Genomic DNA, 15,877 nt, shown 5'->3' on the forward strand with positions numbered 1-15,877 from the left:
TACGATTTTCTGATTTGGCCCTTGGTTTGTTCTATTGTTTGGTGCGAGTCCCCACTGAAGAACTGGGCCGGGTTTCTTTGGGGCTCCTATATCTTCCGTGTGTGCTGCTGGTTAAGCAACATGGTTTTAAAGCTAATTAGATCCAAATTAGAAGATTCAACATTGTGTATCAGATTAAACATTTTAGCATATTAGATTCAACATTTGTTTAAAATCAAATCAACATTTGTAAAATACTTGATTCAACATTTTATAAAACATACATTCAACATTCAATATTTAGGAACACATCTTGAAAAAATATGTTCAACATTTTTTTAAACCTACATCAACATTTTTTTAAGAAAATGTCCATCGTTTCCTCTTCTCCGGAGCTGGTGGCGGCGGCGGCGCCAACAGGAGCAGTGGTGCCGGCACAAGGGCGGCGGGAGGAGCAGCGACGGGGGCAGTGGCAGGAGGGGTGGAGCGGCGGGTTGATGGCAGAGGGTTGAGAGAGGAGCCAAATCCAACGGTAGGAGTTTCACGTACAAATCTCAAACACTAGAAGCCAAATAACTAAATAGCTATCGGAAACCATATAGGATCCACGGGTTTCTTTTAGGGCTAATTGGGCTGGATCTCGAAAAATACATCGATCCATTTTTTTGAATTTGTACTCTACCTTCCAGCCATTTTCATGATGTCTTTGCTTTTTCATATGATTATTACGCGTTGAACAATGTATTTTAAGCTATGATCCACTTGAGGAATGAACTTAGTTACTTGAAGACCACTGAATAAGAGCGCGTTGATCAGCTTGCATTAGCAGGCAATAACTTTTAAACTCTTACACAAACAATCCACTCCAGTAGCCAGTGGTCACACTTGCACAAACATCTCATAACACAACCGAAGTTACACGATGCAAGACAGCAAAAGCACACACGTACGTAGTCACGAAATGGGTAGAGACGAATTGAAGGTGGAGCATGCGATTCAGCGCTTCCTGATGGCGAAGGCGGCCAAGATGACGAGGAGTACGAAGACGAGGACGGCGAGGAAGGAGGCGACGACGGCGCCGCTGGTGCGCTGGCAGAAGCCGTGGAACTGCATGCAGATGGGCACCCAGTTGGCGCGGAGGTTCCCCGAGTGCGCCAGGTCCACGATGGCCGCCGCCGCCGCTGCAGCCGCCGTCAGCATCGCGACAATTATCTGCAACGCGTAGTGATCAGTATAACCAATCGTCATGCTGTTCCTCTAGTGTCGCATAGGCTTGCTTGTCTGATCGAGTGCAAGAAACTAAAGGATATAGAGAGAGAGTTATTAGCCACCGTGTCGCAGACGAGCAGGAGGTGGCGCAAGCCGATGGCCTGTGGGCGGAGGACGACGACGGCGGAGAAGGGGAGGGACAGCACCAGGTACCCCGCCGCGATCGCGTTGGCCACCATGAAGAACCTGCAGCATTAGCACTTGATTATTAGTTCATCAATTCTACAAGTGGGTATATGATATGCTGCGACTATTGGTGGGCGAGGGAGACTACTGACAGGAGCGCCGGGAAGTCGTCGAAGCGGGCGCGGAACTGGAAGAACTGGGTGAAGACGGAGAGCGTCTCGTCGGAGGTGCCTGTGGCGATGGCGGCGGCGAGGGTGGGCCCGAAGGCCGCGATCCTGAGCACGAAGTCGACGAGCCCCACGCACCGGCTGCCGCGGTCGGCCCGCCGGAAGAACGGGACCCCCGTCTTGCGAGGCGCCGTGGTCGCTGCTGCAGCTGCGGGGACGGCTGACGATGTCGCGGGAGGAGCCGTGGCCACGGCCGGGGCCTTGCCGTGGTGGTGGGCGACGTCGTCGATGGGGATGACGGTCGCGGCGGCGGGGGCCTCGCTGGTGCTCATGGTTGCCGCCGTGCAAGTTGGGCGCAGGCTTTTTGTGAGGTGATGGGGTGCTTGATCAGCTAGATTGCTTAAGTGCGTGCTTGCCTTTGAGTGCGTGGAGAGAAGATTTATAGAACTACTCCTAGCTAGCAGCTGTTCGGGTATCTTCGTCTGTGCATTGTGAAGTGAAGTTAGTGAAGAGGTCTGGAGCAGGAGGGTGTGGTGGTGTGGTTTAGGATCGGAATGGAGGAGGTAGGGAGTGGTTACCAACTGCTATGCAAGCGCCAAGCAGATGGAGCGATTGGCCAACTCTGTTAGCGTGTGAGAGGACCTAGGATGAAACGAGCAAGTCATGTCATATAGTACTCCAATTCACAGCTGCTTTTAGCTGCAAACCTTGGTACGGTTCTTCTTCACATTCACCGGAACGCCGCTAGTGTGCCCGAGCGGTCACGTAGCATGGCCGTTCACTCCGGATCTCCGCCTGTCTCTGGCCCAGCAGACTGCGCTTGATTTGTTGTTTACACTTTGCAGCTCAAATCAACGTGTTGTCGTGTTGAGCACCAAATACGCCTGCACGCCGCACGGTATTGTTGCCCTTAACCAGCTCGGCCGCTTGGAGGCGGTCTGCGCACGCCTGGCCATGCCGGCGATGGCCTTTCCGCGACGTCGCGCATCCGCGGACCAAGGCACGACTAACCATCTCGCTCGGCGTCCGCACGCCGCTTGTTGCATTCGACATGAGTGACCACGGCCGGCCTTGCGGCGCCAGCGGGCTGCACCTACCTAGTCTGGCAATGCGGGATCCGCGCTGCGTGAATTGGAATACAAATACCCCAAGACTTTAAACAATCACACGGCAGGCACGCACGAACAAAATCAGACAGAAGGTAACCGGCGTATGAATACCGCAGAGTCGTACTTCTAGAAAAATAACTCGCGAGATTAAGAAATGGAACAGCCCATCGAACACTGCCATTTTTCGCCTCTGAAAAGAATTCCACCATCTTCACCACAAATATACCAATGGGAGCTAACACATATGAAACAAACACGGGGAAAGAAAAAAAACAACGCTTGCTGTACAGGTTTACACACCTACCACCAGTACGATGGACATGTACATCAGCAATCCCTTTCTGAGGGTTTTCCTTCGGTTTTCCTTTTTTTTTTCAGGAGGACGGACCAAGAAAAAGCTTCCCTTTTCTCCATTAATTTCCTGTCTGCGGTACTTATTCACCTTTGGATGTCTTTGCCATCTCTTTCAGGGCCTCTCTGTTGTCGCTTTCTTCCATATATACATCCTACATGAAGATATGGGAGGGACGACTTTCCAAACGCACAAAATCTGAAGAAGGTTAACCAACCCCTAGCCAAATTGACAAATCACCAACACCTGCTTCCATACCCAATCATACTCTGTTCAAACAAGCACCTGCGCCACAACCAAAATAATGAGTTGACAATGACATCATGCTTAGGAAACTTCTCGAGACTGCTAAGTTCTGACTACGGAGTGCGGGTGAAAATTGAAATTGATAAAATTTCATCAATTAAGCGTCAATTCTAGTCAAAAGAAAGCAATGAAGCTCTTACAATGACTACCACGATCCAAACATGTCAAGTTGTCAACAGGAAGAACAGGAAGAAAAAAAAGTGTAAGGAGATCCTAGGGACCATGCTGCATAGCAAAAGTTACATACAGTAGTAACTCCTGCTCAGGGTTTAAAAAACTAACAGGAAACACCCACTTCTTTCTAATAGCCAAAACTGAAACTGGCCTCACATCAGTTAGTTCTCGAAGAACTGGTTTAAGGCCATCTTCTTGTTAAATATATTGGAGTATATAAGGAATAGTTAGATTCCAAACTTAGTTCAGAACTCAAAACATCCAAGAAATCCATGGGGGGTGGGGTGGAGAGCAAACATTTGCAGGTTTCAGGAAGGAAAGCTACACAGTTACTATTTTAACTGACTACTACCTCCGGTTTTTTGCATATGTTAGGACAGCTTGATTTGTTCAAAATAACTAACCGCATCAAATATATGAAACCAGAGGTAGTCATTTTTTAAAACAAAATCAGAAATGAAACTCTGATCATGCTCCTTTACGAAATTCTAGACTACCAGGCTATTTCCCTGGTGTTTAAGCAGGGTTAGATCCAAAAAAAAGTTAATTTTTTAGGCAGCTAGTAAAACATTAGGATTTGCAGAAAGTGTATACCTGAAATTATGTGCATTTTGTGACTACAGATCTGTTCGCACTCAATGCCCACTGCTGCTACTTTGCTCTAGGTTACAACCATCCTTTAGTGCTTCTTGAGCTTCATTCTCCATGCCTTGTGATAGTAGTGCTGCTGCCTGAAGATAGAATGCCGTTGGCCATGTTGGAGATATTACTAGAGCCTGCATTGCATCACTCAATGCTTCCTGTGTCTTGTCATTCATCAGATATGACAGGCAGCGCCGAGCATAAATGGTTGGTGAAACCATCGTACCAACTTCAATGAACTGCATGTTAAAGAATCAGTTAAGAAAACAAAGTCAACAACGGTCATGAGGTAATTCAAATAAAAATTCCCATTGTAGTGCCATAGTTAAAATGTGGGACTACAATATGTTTAGGGTACACAACCCAGAATTATAGCTTGCAGGAGCACCTTAAAATACTAATAGGAGATAAATTGGAAGGTGTTCAACATATGCATGATTCTAATCACATTCAATCATGCAACTCTAGTATCTCTGTCACATCCATATGAAAGAGCAGAAAAAATGAAGAGAAAGCGACCTGGGAATAACAATCAATGGCTGTCGTGAAATCCTTTTGTCTAAAAGCATTATCACCCTTCTTCTTCGAGGTCAATGTATCTTGCATTTGATTCGTCCACATCTGAAACGAGAGCTGCAGCAGAGAAGGCATAAAGAGGATCAGATAACAGGAAAGTAATATGAATAATTTGGTGAAATAAATAGGGTACCAACTGTAAAATTTAAAACCACATGATGAACCCCCAAAAAAATATATTCCAGGCAGTGTAATCTTTCTAATTGACAATTAAGTAGCATACTGCAACTATATCAAATGAACGCCATGATGTCTTGCAGGACAAACTTTTTATTGGGTAACTTTTCAGAGTATCAGTAGATGAATACCGTATAAATATTAATACTAAAGTTGCTCTAGGAGACTATCGTGCATCAAAATGACTACTGGTAACATCTATGTTTTGTCGTGCAACAGCTCATAGATGCTCGCTTGCTTTAATATCTAATAATGTTTTGTTAAAGAATGGACAAGCAATCTCTAAAGAAAAAAAAATGAACCTCATTTGCTGTCCCCTCATCATCCTTGTAGCCAGTCTTTTCTAGAATTTCATGTATTGCTGTCAGATCCTTTCTGGAACAGGCTTCAGCAAGAGGGGAAAGAGTCAATGATTGGATAGATGATGCACCGCCACGTGGAATGTCCATTAGTTCATAAGATGGAGTCTGCAAAAGATTTAAACATTATATACTAGTTCAACAAAGATGGCAGAACAGTATCTATCTGAAGACGGACAGAAATGGTCCATATAAGATGGGAGTCTGCAAAAAGTTTAAATATTGTATACTAGTTCAAGTGTTCAATCAGGATGGCAAAAACATTATCCAAAGACTAAGGGCAGAAATGGTCACTTAAACAAAAGGACTGAACTTGCCATCGTCTGATCCAATTATTTTTTCAGGAAAAATTAGCAACAGAATAAAAGGCTAAGCATAATGTCTGGTGATATAAATGAACTATCTGAAGCAATGACTGAAATGTCCTAATTAAATCCATCACATAATTTTCTCAGAATAGTCCTGGATATTGGATAATGCATACTTGAATTCAAGCATGGTACAAATAGAAAGGGAAAGTATTCACCTCAACATCCTTCTGAAGAGGAGCCAATGATTGCAAAAGTGACCTTACGTTAGGCCGCTCACGGGGTTCATAGTGAAGGCACCTTGAAGCTAATCGCACCAGTTCTGTTCCTTCTTCATTCGAAAATTGACCCTCCAAACACGAGTCTGTAAGCATATTAAAGTTCCGATCTCGAATCAGGTCAAGGGCCTGCACATATTTGCCCTAGAGTCATTAGTCTTGTAAAGATGGAAGATAAAAATAGGAATATAATTGCATGGGTGATAATAATATACTTAGTTCTCAGACCAGTATATTAATTGTCATCAGAAATAGGCAAGATGATAACCATATCACTATATTAGCCTTCTTATTGTCTAGATAACACCAATGCTGCCATGCAGGTTGATGTGCATGAGGACCTATAACCTGATATTAGATTACATGATATTGCTTAATAGAGATGTAGACCGAAACCTATAGACAAAGAAAGTGATCGCATTGATCAATGTAACTATATTTCTTACTAAATAAGCCTTCTATGGACTATGAGTTAGTCATATTCACATAAAATTTCTAGCACATGCTGACATACCAGTAACGGTAAAAGAGTGCTCAAAAGCAATTAAAACAAGAACAGTTCTCGAAGAATTAAAGTTTAATGTTGTTACATGGCTAGGAGGAATATGCTTCCCACTAAGAACGTCCAACAGCATGGTTCCAAAGCTGTATATGACACTTTCAGGAGTGATTCGTCCTGCAAGTAAAACAAAAGGACAAATATGCAGGAGTAAGATGTTAATGATTTGAGGCTTATACAAAGTTAACAAAGATAATTTGATCATCTTGTACAAGAAACATAAAGTAGATGGTATGTAGATTTCAATCAGTTCAAGCTTTGTATAAATTTGAAGCTAAACATAAGGCCTTTGCAAAGGACAGATGATAAAAATATGAATTAGCATGCATAAATGGCCAGTTGAAATTCACATCATCATTAGTATCAAGTAGGTCCTACTTCGCAGATCAAACCATCAGTGCGCAGGATGTTTTGCCCAATTGTAGGGCTGGCACAAAATAGTTCTAAATTATAACATAAAATACACTTGCATTGTACTGGGATGCTCCACTGAATGGCAGAGCCAACTAGCTTCACAAAGGTAGCTTCGCTTCTACTACATAAAAATTTGCTTCAAGTGTTCCACAGAAAAAATTGTTTGATCTCGATATCTCACAGTACATGAAGACATGATTAATATAATGTAGTTTCTCAGAAACGCAGCATTAGTTATTTGAACTTACATTAATTGGCTATTAAACAGAACTAGGTATAGGTCATTAAGAAGTAAGAAGAGACCCACCAGTCCTCATGTATTCTGGAGGTGTAAATGCCAAATTGGTACTGTAACTTTTTCCATCCCGACTGTTCTTCATGAGACCAAAACAGGAAAGTCTAGGATTACAGTCCTGCAGCATGTAAACAACATAACTATGTTACAGAACACACTGCTGACCATGTTAAAAAAAATAAATCATATGATACTCACATCATCAAACAGAACTCTATAGGCGTTGAGATCGTGGTAGAGAGCACGACCCCTGCTGGTGCAATATTCTAAAGCTTCAGCAAGATAGAGAACAACCCTTAATCTCATTGGCCATTTCATTGCTTGTGACTCCCCTGCGAAATGCACAGAATAACGTGGGGGGTAATTACAGTCAGTCTCATCAGGCATTAAAAACAATGCATGGCCAAGAATGAAGTGACAGTTTAGTAAATAAATAAATAAGGGAATCCCTCTAGATGCCTTGGTCCTATTAGAAGTTCAAAGAGAAAATTCAGTAAAAGATCAAGTGCAGAAACGGGAAATTCAGTATAAGAGATAATTGTTTTCTAATGCTAAACATAATTTAAACGTCAGAATGTTTAAAGGACTCACAATGGAAAAGATGTTTGGCTAGTGTGTCGTTGGGCATGTACTCTGCAACAAGCAACCTCTCATCACCTTCACAGCAACAACCAAGTAAATTTGCCAATCTTTTGCTCCGGAGCTGGCCAACTGATCTAGCTTCTTCCTGAAGAATAGATATTTCCCCAAAGGTCAGGTCAGGCATGTCACAGAAAATCCGCTGTTATTGGTAAAGCAAACAGAATCCATAACTCCGCAACAATAAAGAGGATGCTTTCCTCTATGTATTACACTATTACATGTGAATTGTGACACAAACCAAAATTAGAATGGACTAACAGAACCTTAAATGACAAAATATCTTGTGGGATGAGCATAACGATTTGAAAGGCACATAAAGGACTAGTACAAGTAGACATGATAGAATCAAAAATACAAAGTTGCTGTCCACTATTAAAGCGGCACCATTCAGACGGGTAAAAATGCCAATTGACTACGGAGATAAACCTATAAAGTCCCCTTGGCACAATATCAATATTTGAGATGACAGCATGCATTCTATTTCTAGATATATGCTGTGAGCTCACATTAACCAGTTCAATCTGAAAAGGAAGGGGGCGAAAAGCAATGTCTAGCGATGGACAAAATGATGGGAGTGATAGCAGCTGATATGATTGCTGTCTCACACGGGTAACATTAGTTTAGAAATGGAATCTAATGATCAAACAGAACAAAAGAAAAAATGTTAGGCAAACAGTTGGTAGGTGCCACCATTCCATTTGCAAGCCATCACGATCCATTCCATCCAAAAGCGAAATATAGGTAAATAACAAGCATACACATCACTCATCTATGGAACAGGTACAAATCAACAACCTCCATGATAAGAGGCACTCGAAGGCTTAGGTGTGTGAATGAAAAAGTTGCAAAGAATCTACCACCCCCACAATAACCAAGCAGGTAACGAACTATCAGTTTCACCCACCAAATGCATACAATTAGAAAGGGTAAAAGTGAAGGCAGCGAGGAGATACCAGGAACTGGCGCGGGTCAGGCCAGGCAGAGCGGTTGAAGCGCTTGACGGCGATCCGGCGCTGGGCATCGAGCTTCCCCTTGTATACCACATTGGGCGCCTTCTCGCCGTGCTCAGACACGATGTTCTCCACTGCAAACCCCGACGTAGCCAGGCGTAGCTGCTCGAAGGTGAACTCCTGGAACGCGGGCAGCTCGTACGCCTCCCCCTGTTCCTCCGTCACTATGAAGGGAAGAGAAAAGGTGCTCCGCTCAGATTACTCCGAATTCCATGGTTGAAAAGCTAATCCGCGGACCTAACAAAAACCTATTTCCAGGCAGCCGTAATCACTAGGTATGAAAGAGCACCGAAATCAGAAACAGTTCATCATCCAAAAAACCTCCCAAGAGTAGTGAGTGTGCTCGGGTAGCAGCAGATATCAGCAATCGAAGTGGATGGAAATGAATGTGTAGAATCCACAAAATCAGTAAGCAGTGTACTCAATCTAGCAACCCTCGAAATGCGGATGCGGCAACCATAAGCGAATCCAAACACACAAAAATCCTACTCCTGCCGACAATCTCGGGGGGAATAGATATAACAAAAATAAATAGCAAGCGCCAAAGGATTAAAAATAGCTCGAGAAAGGGAAAACCAGCCGCCAAAAATAGCAAAGCATAGCAGCGATGAGAGACATGGGAAGCAAGCGGAAGCATCACCCACCAGCATCGGTGCTCTCGTTGGTTATCCCGTTGTGCTGCTTGCGGCAGCAGCAGGTGACCTTGGACACGCAGGCGCCCATTTCGATCCAACCGAACCCGGAGACGGAGGAGGAGGAAGAGAGGGGGGGGGGGGGGGGGGTGGAATCCGAAGGCAACCTGCACGGGTGCAAACAGAGCAGCAACCTGGGAGGTCAGGAGCGGAATTCAAAGCGCGCTCGGATCTGAGCACGGGAGAGGAACGAATCGAAGGCGAAGCAACCGGCCTCACCTGCGCCAAGCAAAGCGAAGTAAAGCGAAGCGGCGGGCGCAGCGCGAAGGAGGGAGACGGCGACCGGAGTGGATTGGATGGGAAGGGGCGGGGCGGGAGGGGATCTCTCCTCGTCTCCTCCTCCGCGAGGAGTAGGAGGAGTTGGGCTTGCGGTGCGTCCGCCTGAGCGAGGAGGAGAGAGGAGAGGGGAGAGCGCTGCTGGTCTGGTTCGAGTAAGAGGAGGAGTATTATTTCTTGGCTACTAACTTAATACTCGTGCTACTGTTTGTTAATGGGGGTGGCGGTGAGGGGTTTATTTCGCCGGGAATATTTCGTGGTTTATTTATTTATATATACCGACATGCCTGTACTTGGGGGCAGTGCGGGATTACTACCAGTTTACTGTTTTATTAATTATATTAATCGCATCAAATCAAATCAAACGGTAATTTGTATTTTTATTTTTTTGTTACTGTTAGATAGAGGCATAGAGCAGCATCAGATGAAGAAGCAACGGCAAGTTGGCGACGTGGTCGGGAAGCCAAGCCAAAGGCAACCGCGACGGGTTCCACGGGTGCGTTTCCGCTCGGTCCCGGGCGGTTCTCCCTCGCTTCCGGGCGGTGGCCCCGCATGAGCGACGACGGGTCGCGTGCTCCGGCGCGGCGGTGGCGGCACGGCGGGCGACGTGGTGGTTGTTTTGCTCGCCGTCTTGGCTCGCGGAAAGCGTCCAACCATTTGAACGACTTTGGAGGTGGACACGACTGAATTCGAGCTCGTGCGCTCGCGCTGCCAGCCAAATTGAACCGACGCTTTCTGTCCCCCCCGCCCTTTTTTTTTCATCCCCTTTTCTTTCAGAAGATGCGTGGCTCCAGCTCAAAAAAAGATGCGGGGACCAGACCAGGTTTCCAAGGGAAAGAAAAGAAAAATCTGCGTGGAAATCAGCGACGCACGCTTGCGTTCCGGCGAGCAACCGGCGGCTGCGGCCTTTTCCTTGGTTCCATTCCATTTGAATAGTACTTGACACTCATGTGTTGTTTGACCATGTTCCAAATGAAACAAAATAATTCGCTGCGACAGTAGGACGGGCTCCAGTGTGTTTGCAGCAGCCAGCATCGGCTCTGACCTTTTCGCACATAAAGTCAACAGACAACAGGGTTGAGTTTGACATTGAGACAGCATGAACCATGGCTTCGTTACTAGGTCTGTATTAGCATTCAGAGCGTATGAACTGCTTTCATTAGTTTCACTTTGTGTTGCGCACACCAGCTAGCTGAGCCTAACCGTTTTGGTCATCTTGCTTGCTGCACGTACTAGCTCCCACGGTTTGCTGGTGCCCAAGCCGACGGCAGCATGACACGCACCGCACTGGTGCATCATGGGCTACTAGTGCTGAAAGTGCTGCTTTTGATCGACGACCAGCAGCTGCCTGGTATACTACATACGCACTGAAAGTGATGCTGCGAGAAAGGTGACTGACCCGGTCGCTGAGGAGAGGATAAACAAAACAACAATGTAATCAAGAGATCCGTGCATGCCCGTCAAAAGCGGACCTAGGCTACGGCGACAAAATTTACCCCACCCTCCGCCTCCGTGGACCGTTGCCGCTGAATGTGGAGGCGAACGAAGAACCAGATCAGCAGCATTCACACGTCCTGCCTAACATCCAAGAACGAATGGCAGGCCCAGATAGAAAAGGCTTCACACGCACATTCACACGGGATTAATTATTACAGCTAGTGGTGGTGTCCGGTAAGAGGGAAAGTGACGGGGAGATACACACACACACACACACAGAGAGAGAGAGAGGCCTGCACGACGGGAACGGGAGGGACCGAGCAGCAGCAAGCTCATAGATACGGTACGGTACGATACGATACGATACGCCTGTGTGTGCAGCTCAGCTGTGTGGTGTCTGAATTGAACTGGCCGCCGGTTCCTTCGTCTCCGTCGGCTGATGGATGCCATTGCCAGCTCCAGCTGACAGCAGGAGGTCGGTGATTTGTTGCGGGATTTGGTTTGTGTGCGAGCTGGCGGCCGCGGCATGCAGTGTGAGCCCCAGCTCCGAGGGGGAGGTGGTGGATTGACCTGTACTCCCCTGGCTGCCTGTGTATCCTAACTAATATTAGTTTGTTTTGGCGGCTGATTTGTTGTCATCGTCGTTGACACGGCTGTTCAGCCTAGATTATTATCCCTGTCCCTGGGGGCGCGAGACGGGAGCGCAATCCAAGCTGGACGCCAACAAATCATGGCTACATCTGATCTATCTGCTGCTTTGTTGTATTCTTCTTCCTCCTGCTGCTGTTCTAGCAGTCTAGTGGTTTGCTAAACAATTGCAAAGAGGCCACCAATCAATCATCATGCCCCATCAGCTCTAATGCTCTATCATATGGTCACATCAGCCTGCCAAGGTTACAGACAGCTAATTGCAGCATTGTACCTAGCTAGCTGCTTTATCTCTTGCACGTATATCTGTGAGTTTGCATAGGAGCAGCAAATTAAAAATTAGCCTGCTGTCAAATCAAGAAAGAGGTGATAATAATGATACACTAGGCAGGCAGCAGATAGCAAACGTGGGGGTGGGGGCTGTCACCTCACCTCCTCCGCCGACCCTGAATTTAATTTAGGGATGACGATGATGCGGCGTTATCCTCTGCCGGCCGCCGCTGCCCCCTGCCCGGAGAGAGAGGTTAGTTGAAGGACGACGATGAGTTGACCCTGGACATGACGCGTGTTCGTGGACTCGCCATTACTCACTCGCACGTCCGGAGAACGAGGATTCCCTGCGCCTGACGCTTTTGTATCCCGCGCTTGCTCTTCCCCTGCACTCCTACCCGTGTCGGCTGCTTTTCAGACCATCGAATCCTTCTCGTCACACCATCACCACTGCATTGCATCCAACATGGAACGACATGCATTCTTCTTCTCTCTGTCTTTTTTCCTTTTCTTTTACCAAAAAGTTGGGTACAGTAAACCTTTTCATCAGAAAGCATTTGAGATTCTGCTGCGGGTACAAGCTTACATGGATAAAGTTCAACTGATCTAGCTTTACATTCAGTTTGACAGAAGGTAGCTAAACCACCTCTCTCGAGAACTCCCTCTAGACTGAAGAAGGTAACAAAAGTAATAATAAAGCAAAGCAAAAGTGGGGAGCGGCAAGTTGTCCACAAGCCCACGAGCCCAATTACAGAGATGAGAAAGCCCGTGCTGCTGGTACAGCAGCAACATTCATTTCCTTATTATTATTGGGTGGTAACGCCGCACCTAAGGCCCACTTAATGAGCCCCGCAATCGAAGCCCAATGGAACGTCAAAACGCGAAATCTGCAGCCCACTTCCACTCGTTTCGTCTCCGCCCCATCAACCGCGCGGTTGCAGGTGCAGTTCATCCTCCCCTCCTGCCAGTAAGCCAGTTGCAGGGGCGCAGGGTCTACCACCCACCACAGCAATGGCGCATTGGCGCTTGCCCATGGCCATGGGTCTACCACTGTTGTTGTTGTTGCGAAGAAGAACCCCGGCCACGAGTCGCATTGTGGGTGCCTCGACTCGACCGCGCCAAGCTGCCTGGTGTGTGCGGCATGCTAATGCTTATAGCACGCGGCAGACACGCACGCCAAGTGTTCGACGAAACGCCGGCCGGTGGCAGTGCCAATCAGCCACCATGTCTTGGGTGGCGCTATGCGCCCTGCCAGTCTGCCCGTGCTGTTCCGGTGAGTTCCATTCCGTCCCATAATTGCGCTGCCACTCACTGCCCCGTTGATATTTCATCCATTCCCGTCGTCAAACAGCTTTAACCTCTTTTCACCTTTGTCCGTGCAGCTGTGCCTCTACAGTGGGATGGCCACTCGGATTCCAGCATCTCAATGCTTTAGGACCAATTAATTTCGTGTTACCTGACATGACTGTATCTTTCTGGTTGGCGTGCCGGGCTTCATGTCCTCCACTATGCCAGCACAGTGTCCGTGCCGTGGGCATCACCCCGTCATCATCCAAGCTCCACACACCACACTGCTGCTTCCTCACCGTGGACTGGAGATGCCAAATAAATCTAATCCACTGTCTTTCAAGTGGCGAGCAGCATCCTTTTCCAGAGTATAAATTGCACAGCATCCGGGGGGCTGGATGATCTCGACTGGAATCGCCTTTTTTTTCTTCTCATCTTCCTCGACATCAGAATTCACAGTTCACCTCGCCTGGTTACCAGCCTAGCTCGGTTCTTCAAGGGTTAGATGAAAGTACCTACGGTAAAAGACCCCTTTTAGCGCTACTCTGTGGACTCATGCATACATCTTATATATACTTTTCATTCCTGAATGCTCCACATTGGATGCACTGACGCGCTGCTCCTGCTTGCTTAGGTTTTCTTCTGTGCACATGACAGAATGCTGACCACTGCTGATATATGCCACTAAACCATGTGGAGGTCAGCTTTACCGCATCTTTACCTTTTGTGCTCGTAAAGTCACTCGCAATAGTTTCATAATCCAAGTGCTTTCTTGGATGCCTCAAGAGCTACCAGCTAGCTCTGTAGCTAGTTTGGCATCAGCTATTCACCATTCCCATCCCAGAACAAACACCCTGCTGGATTCGTAAATTTTTTAAAAAGAAGGCAAGAAAAACACAGGAAAAATGCAGGAATCTGTTCCTGGATCGACCTGTTGCCCTTCATCGAATGCCCGACAATTCAATCGTCCTCAGTGTCCTTTTACATGTCCAAATCCCACCACGCATGCCTGTCTCCACTTCTTTGTACATTCTTGAAGCCTGGAAAGCAACATGACGCTGTTAAACAGCGACCTTGCATCACCAAAGTTCTTGCAGGCAGCTCTCAACGCTTGCCTAGCTGTCTTTGCAGTAATTGGAGGGATAGCCAGTCCACTTTCCCCCACGGTGAAATATTGTTCTCTCAGAAGGAGAAATGTACTCCCTTTTACTATACGCAGATCGGTGTCTGTCCTCATGGTTCAGCCAGCTTCAGGCATATGTTTTTTTTTATAAAAAAAAATGGGGGTTCCAATTGAGGTCAAAATGAATACATGCTCTGCTGAAAGCAGCCGAATGGAAATTGCCAAAATAAAAGCAATCAGCACAAGACACACTGAACTTTTACATATGGAGAAAAGTTAAAGCAGATAAAGTGTTTTGACTGGGCAAATCTAAGTAGTTTTATTATGTAAGTTTTGCACGGGTTAATTATGACCAAAGTCAATAATTACTTTACGTTATGATCCAAGTAAAATATCTTATCTTGGCCCTTTCCTCTCCTTTCAGCTTTTCAATTGTGCCATCACTCGGAGGAACGGTTGAAAGATGCTTTTCATCGGCAGGCAGCAATATCTATCTGCCTTGACTAACTGCTGTTTCTGCGCCCCCCTATGAGGATCTATTTCGCAACAAGTGCGCTCTGCACAAAGTGGTAGTGACTTCCAAGAACTTTGCATTTCCCCTGGCCACGGTGATCTAATTGGTGATAAAGTGGAGTATTTCCACCAGTGAACTTGTCCTTTCAAAAGTAGAATCATGTCACTGTTTTGCTGGTCTATGCTATGGCAACTTTCTAGCACGGTAAGGTTGTTTTCTCTTACTCGGTTCAAAGCGTAAGAAAAGCAAGGGCATCAAAAGTTTGCCTCATCTTTTGGTAGCAACGCGGGAATTGAAAGGAGGTACTATCTTGGGATCAAAAGTTGGCAAACGGGAAAGGAGAAAAGAAAATTTCTGGAATGGGGTTCTAGAAGTTTTGGATTTGATTGCCTCAATCCTGTCTTTCTTAAGGCAAGTGATCTGTCCAGATCACATGAGCTGTCTACACTCTATTGCTTCATTGTCAGATCAATTTTACTCTTGATTATGCAGATATGAATGCTTGTCTAGAAAAGCTAAGCACATTGCTAATTCAACTTTAATCATCTCCTAAAATTTCGCAAAGTCACATGACCTGTTTTATTTTTTATGGGACCTATATAAGGTTGTTTTCTTGCTAATTCTGGAGGGGTTTCACACTCTTTATAACCCTGAAGTAGTTTGAGAAGTGAGAACACTCAACAGCCAATTGAATGGCAAGGACATTTTCTTCTGTGGCAGTGGCACACTCATGTCCTCGGATCATTGCAACTTACATGATAAAGAAAGAGAAAGGGAAGTAGATTCGAGCATCATCATGCTACAATACACGAATCATTAGGCTGCTGTGTATCTACCATACATATCACACGAGAAGCTGCACGAATCTTGAGTTTCCCTGGACATGTT

General features: G+C 46.0%; 2 protein-coding genes and 1 long non-coding RNA gene across 3 annotated transcripts; 1 reads left to right on the forward strand and 2 right to left on the reverse strand.

Annotated features, from left to right (window-relative positions):
• Positions 1-758: 758 nt before the first annotated feature.
• Positions 759-2,136, reverse strand: LOC117849714 (casparian strip membrane protein 1). The gene is made up of 3 exons (XM_034731359.2): positions 1,527-2,136; positions 1,311-1,434; positions 759-1,191 (listed from the first exon to the last, which is right to left on the reverse strand). Exons 1-3 carry the CDS (start codon positions 1,871-1,873, stop codon positions 976-978), a joined length of 687 nt encoding a protein of 228 aa, XP_034587250.1. The 5' UTR covers positions 1,874-2,136; the 3' UTR covers positions 759-975.
• A 661-nt stretch (positions 2,137-2,797) lies between these two features.
• Positions 2,798-9,863, reverse strand: LOC117849713 (probable serine/threonine-protein kinase BSK3). Its single transcript, XM_034731358.2, has 12 exons — positions 9,654-9,863; positions 9,387-9,541; positions 8,686-8,906; positions 7,682-7,817; positions 7,289-7,422; positions 7,103-7,208; positions 6,413-6,498; positions 5,763-5,951; positions 5,180-5,344; positions 4,644-4,757; positions 4,077-4,363; positions 2,798-3,287 (listed from the first exon to the last, which is right to left on the reverse strand). Exons 2-11 carry the CDS (start codon positions 9,463-9,465, stop codon positions 4,118-4,120), a joined length of 1,476 nt encoding a protein of 491 aa, XP_034587249.1. The 5' UTR covers positions 9,466-9,541; positions 9,654-9,863; the 3' UTR covers positions 2,798-3,287; positions 4,077-4,117.
• Positions 9,864-12,903: 3,040 nt separating this feature from the next.
• LOC117848095 (uncharacterized) lies at positions 12,904-15,557 on the forward strand. The gene is made up of 4 exons (XR_004638800.2): positions 12,904-13,338; positions 13,448-13,872; positions 13,987-14,051; positions 14,900-15,557. It is a non-coding gene; the product is annotated as an uncharacterized lncRNA (long non-coding RNA).
• The last annotated feature ends 320 nt before the right edge of the window (positions 15,558-15,877 follow it).

This window comes from Setaria viridis, chromosome 3 (assembly GCF_005286985.2).
Source record: "Setaria viridis chromosome 3, Setaria_viridis_v4.0, whole genome shotgun sequence".
NCBI classification, from domain to species: Eukaryota; Viridiplantae; Streptophyta; class Magnoliopsida; order Poales; family Poaceae; genus Setaria; species Setaria viridis.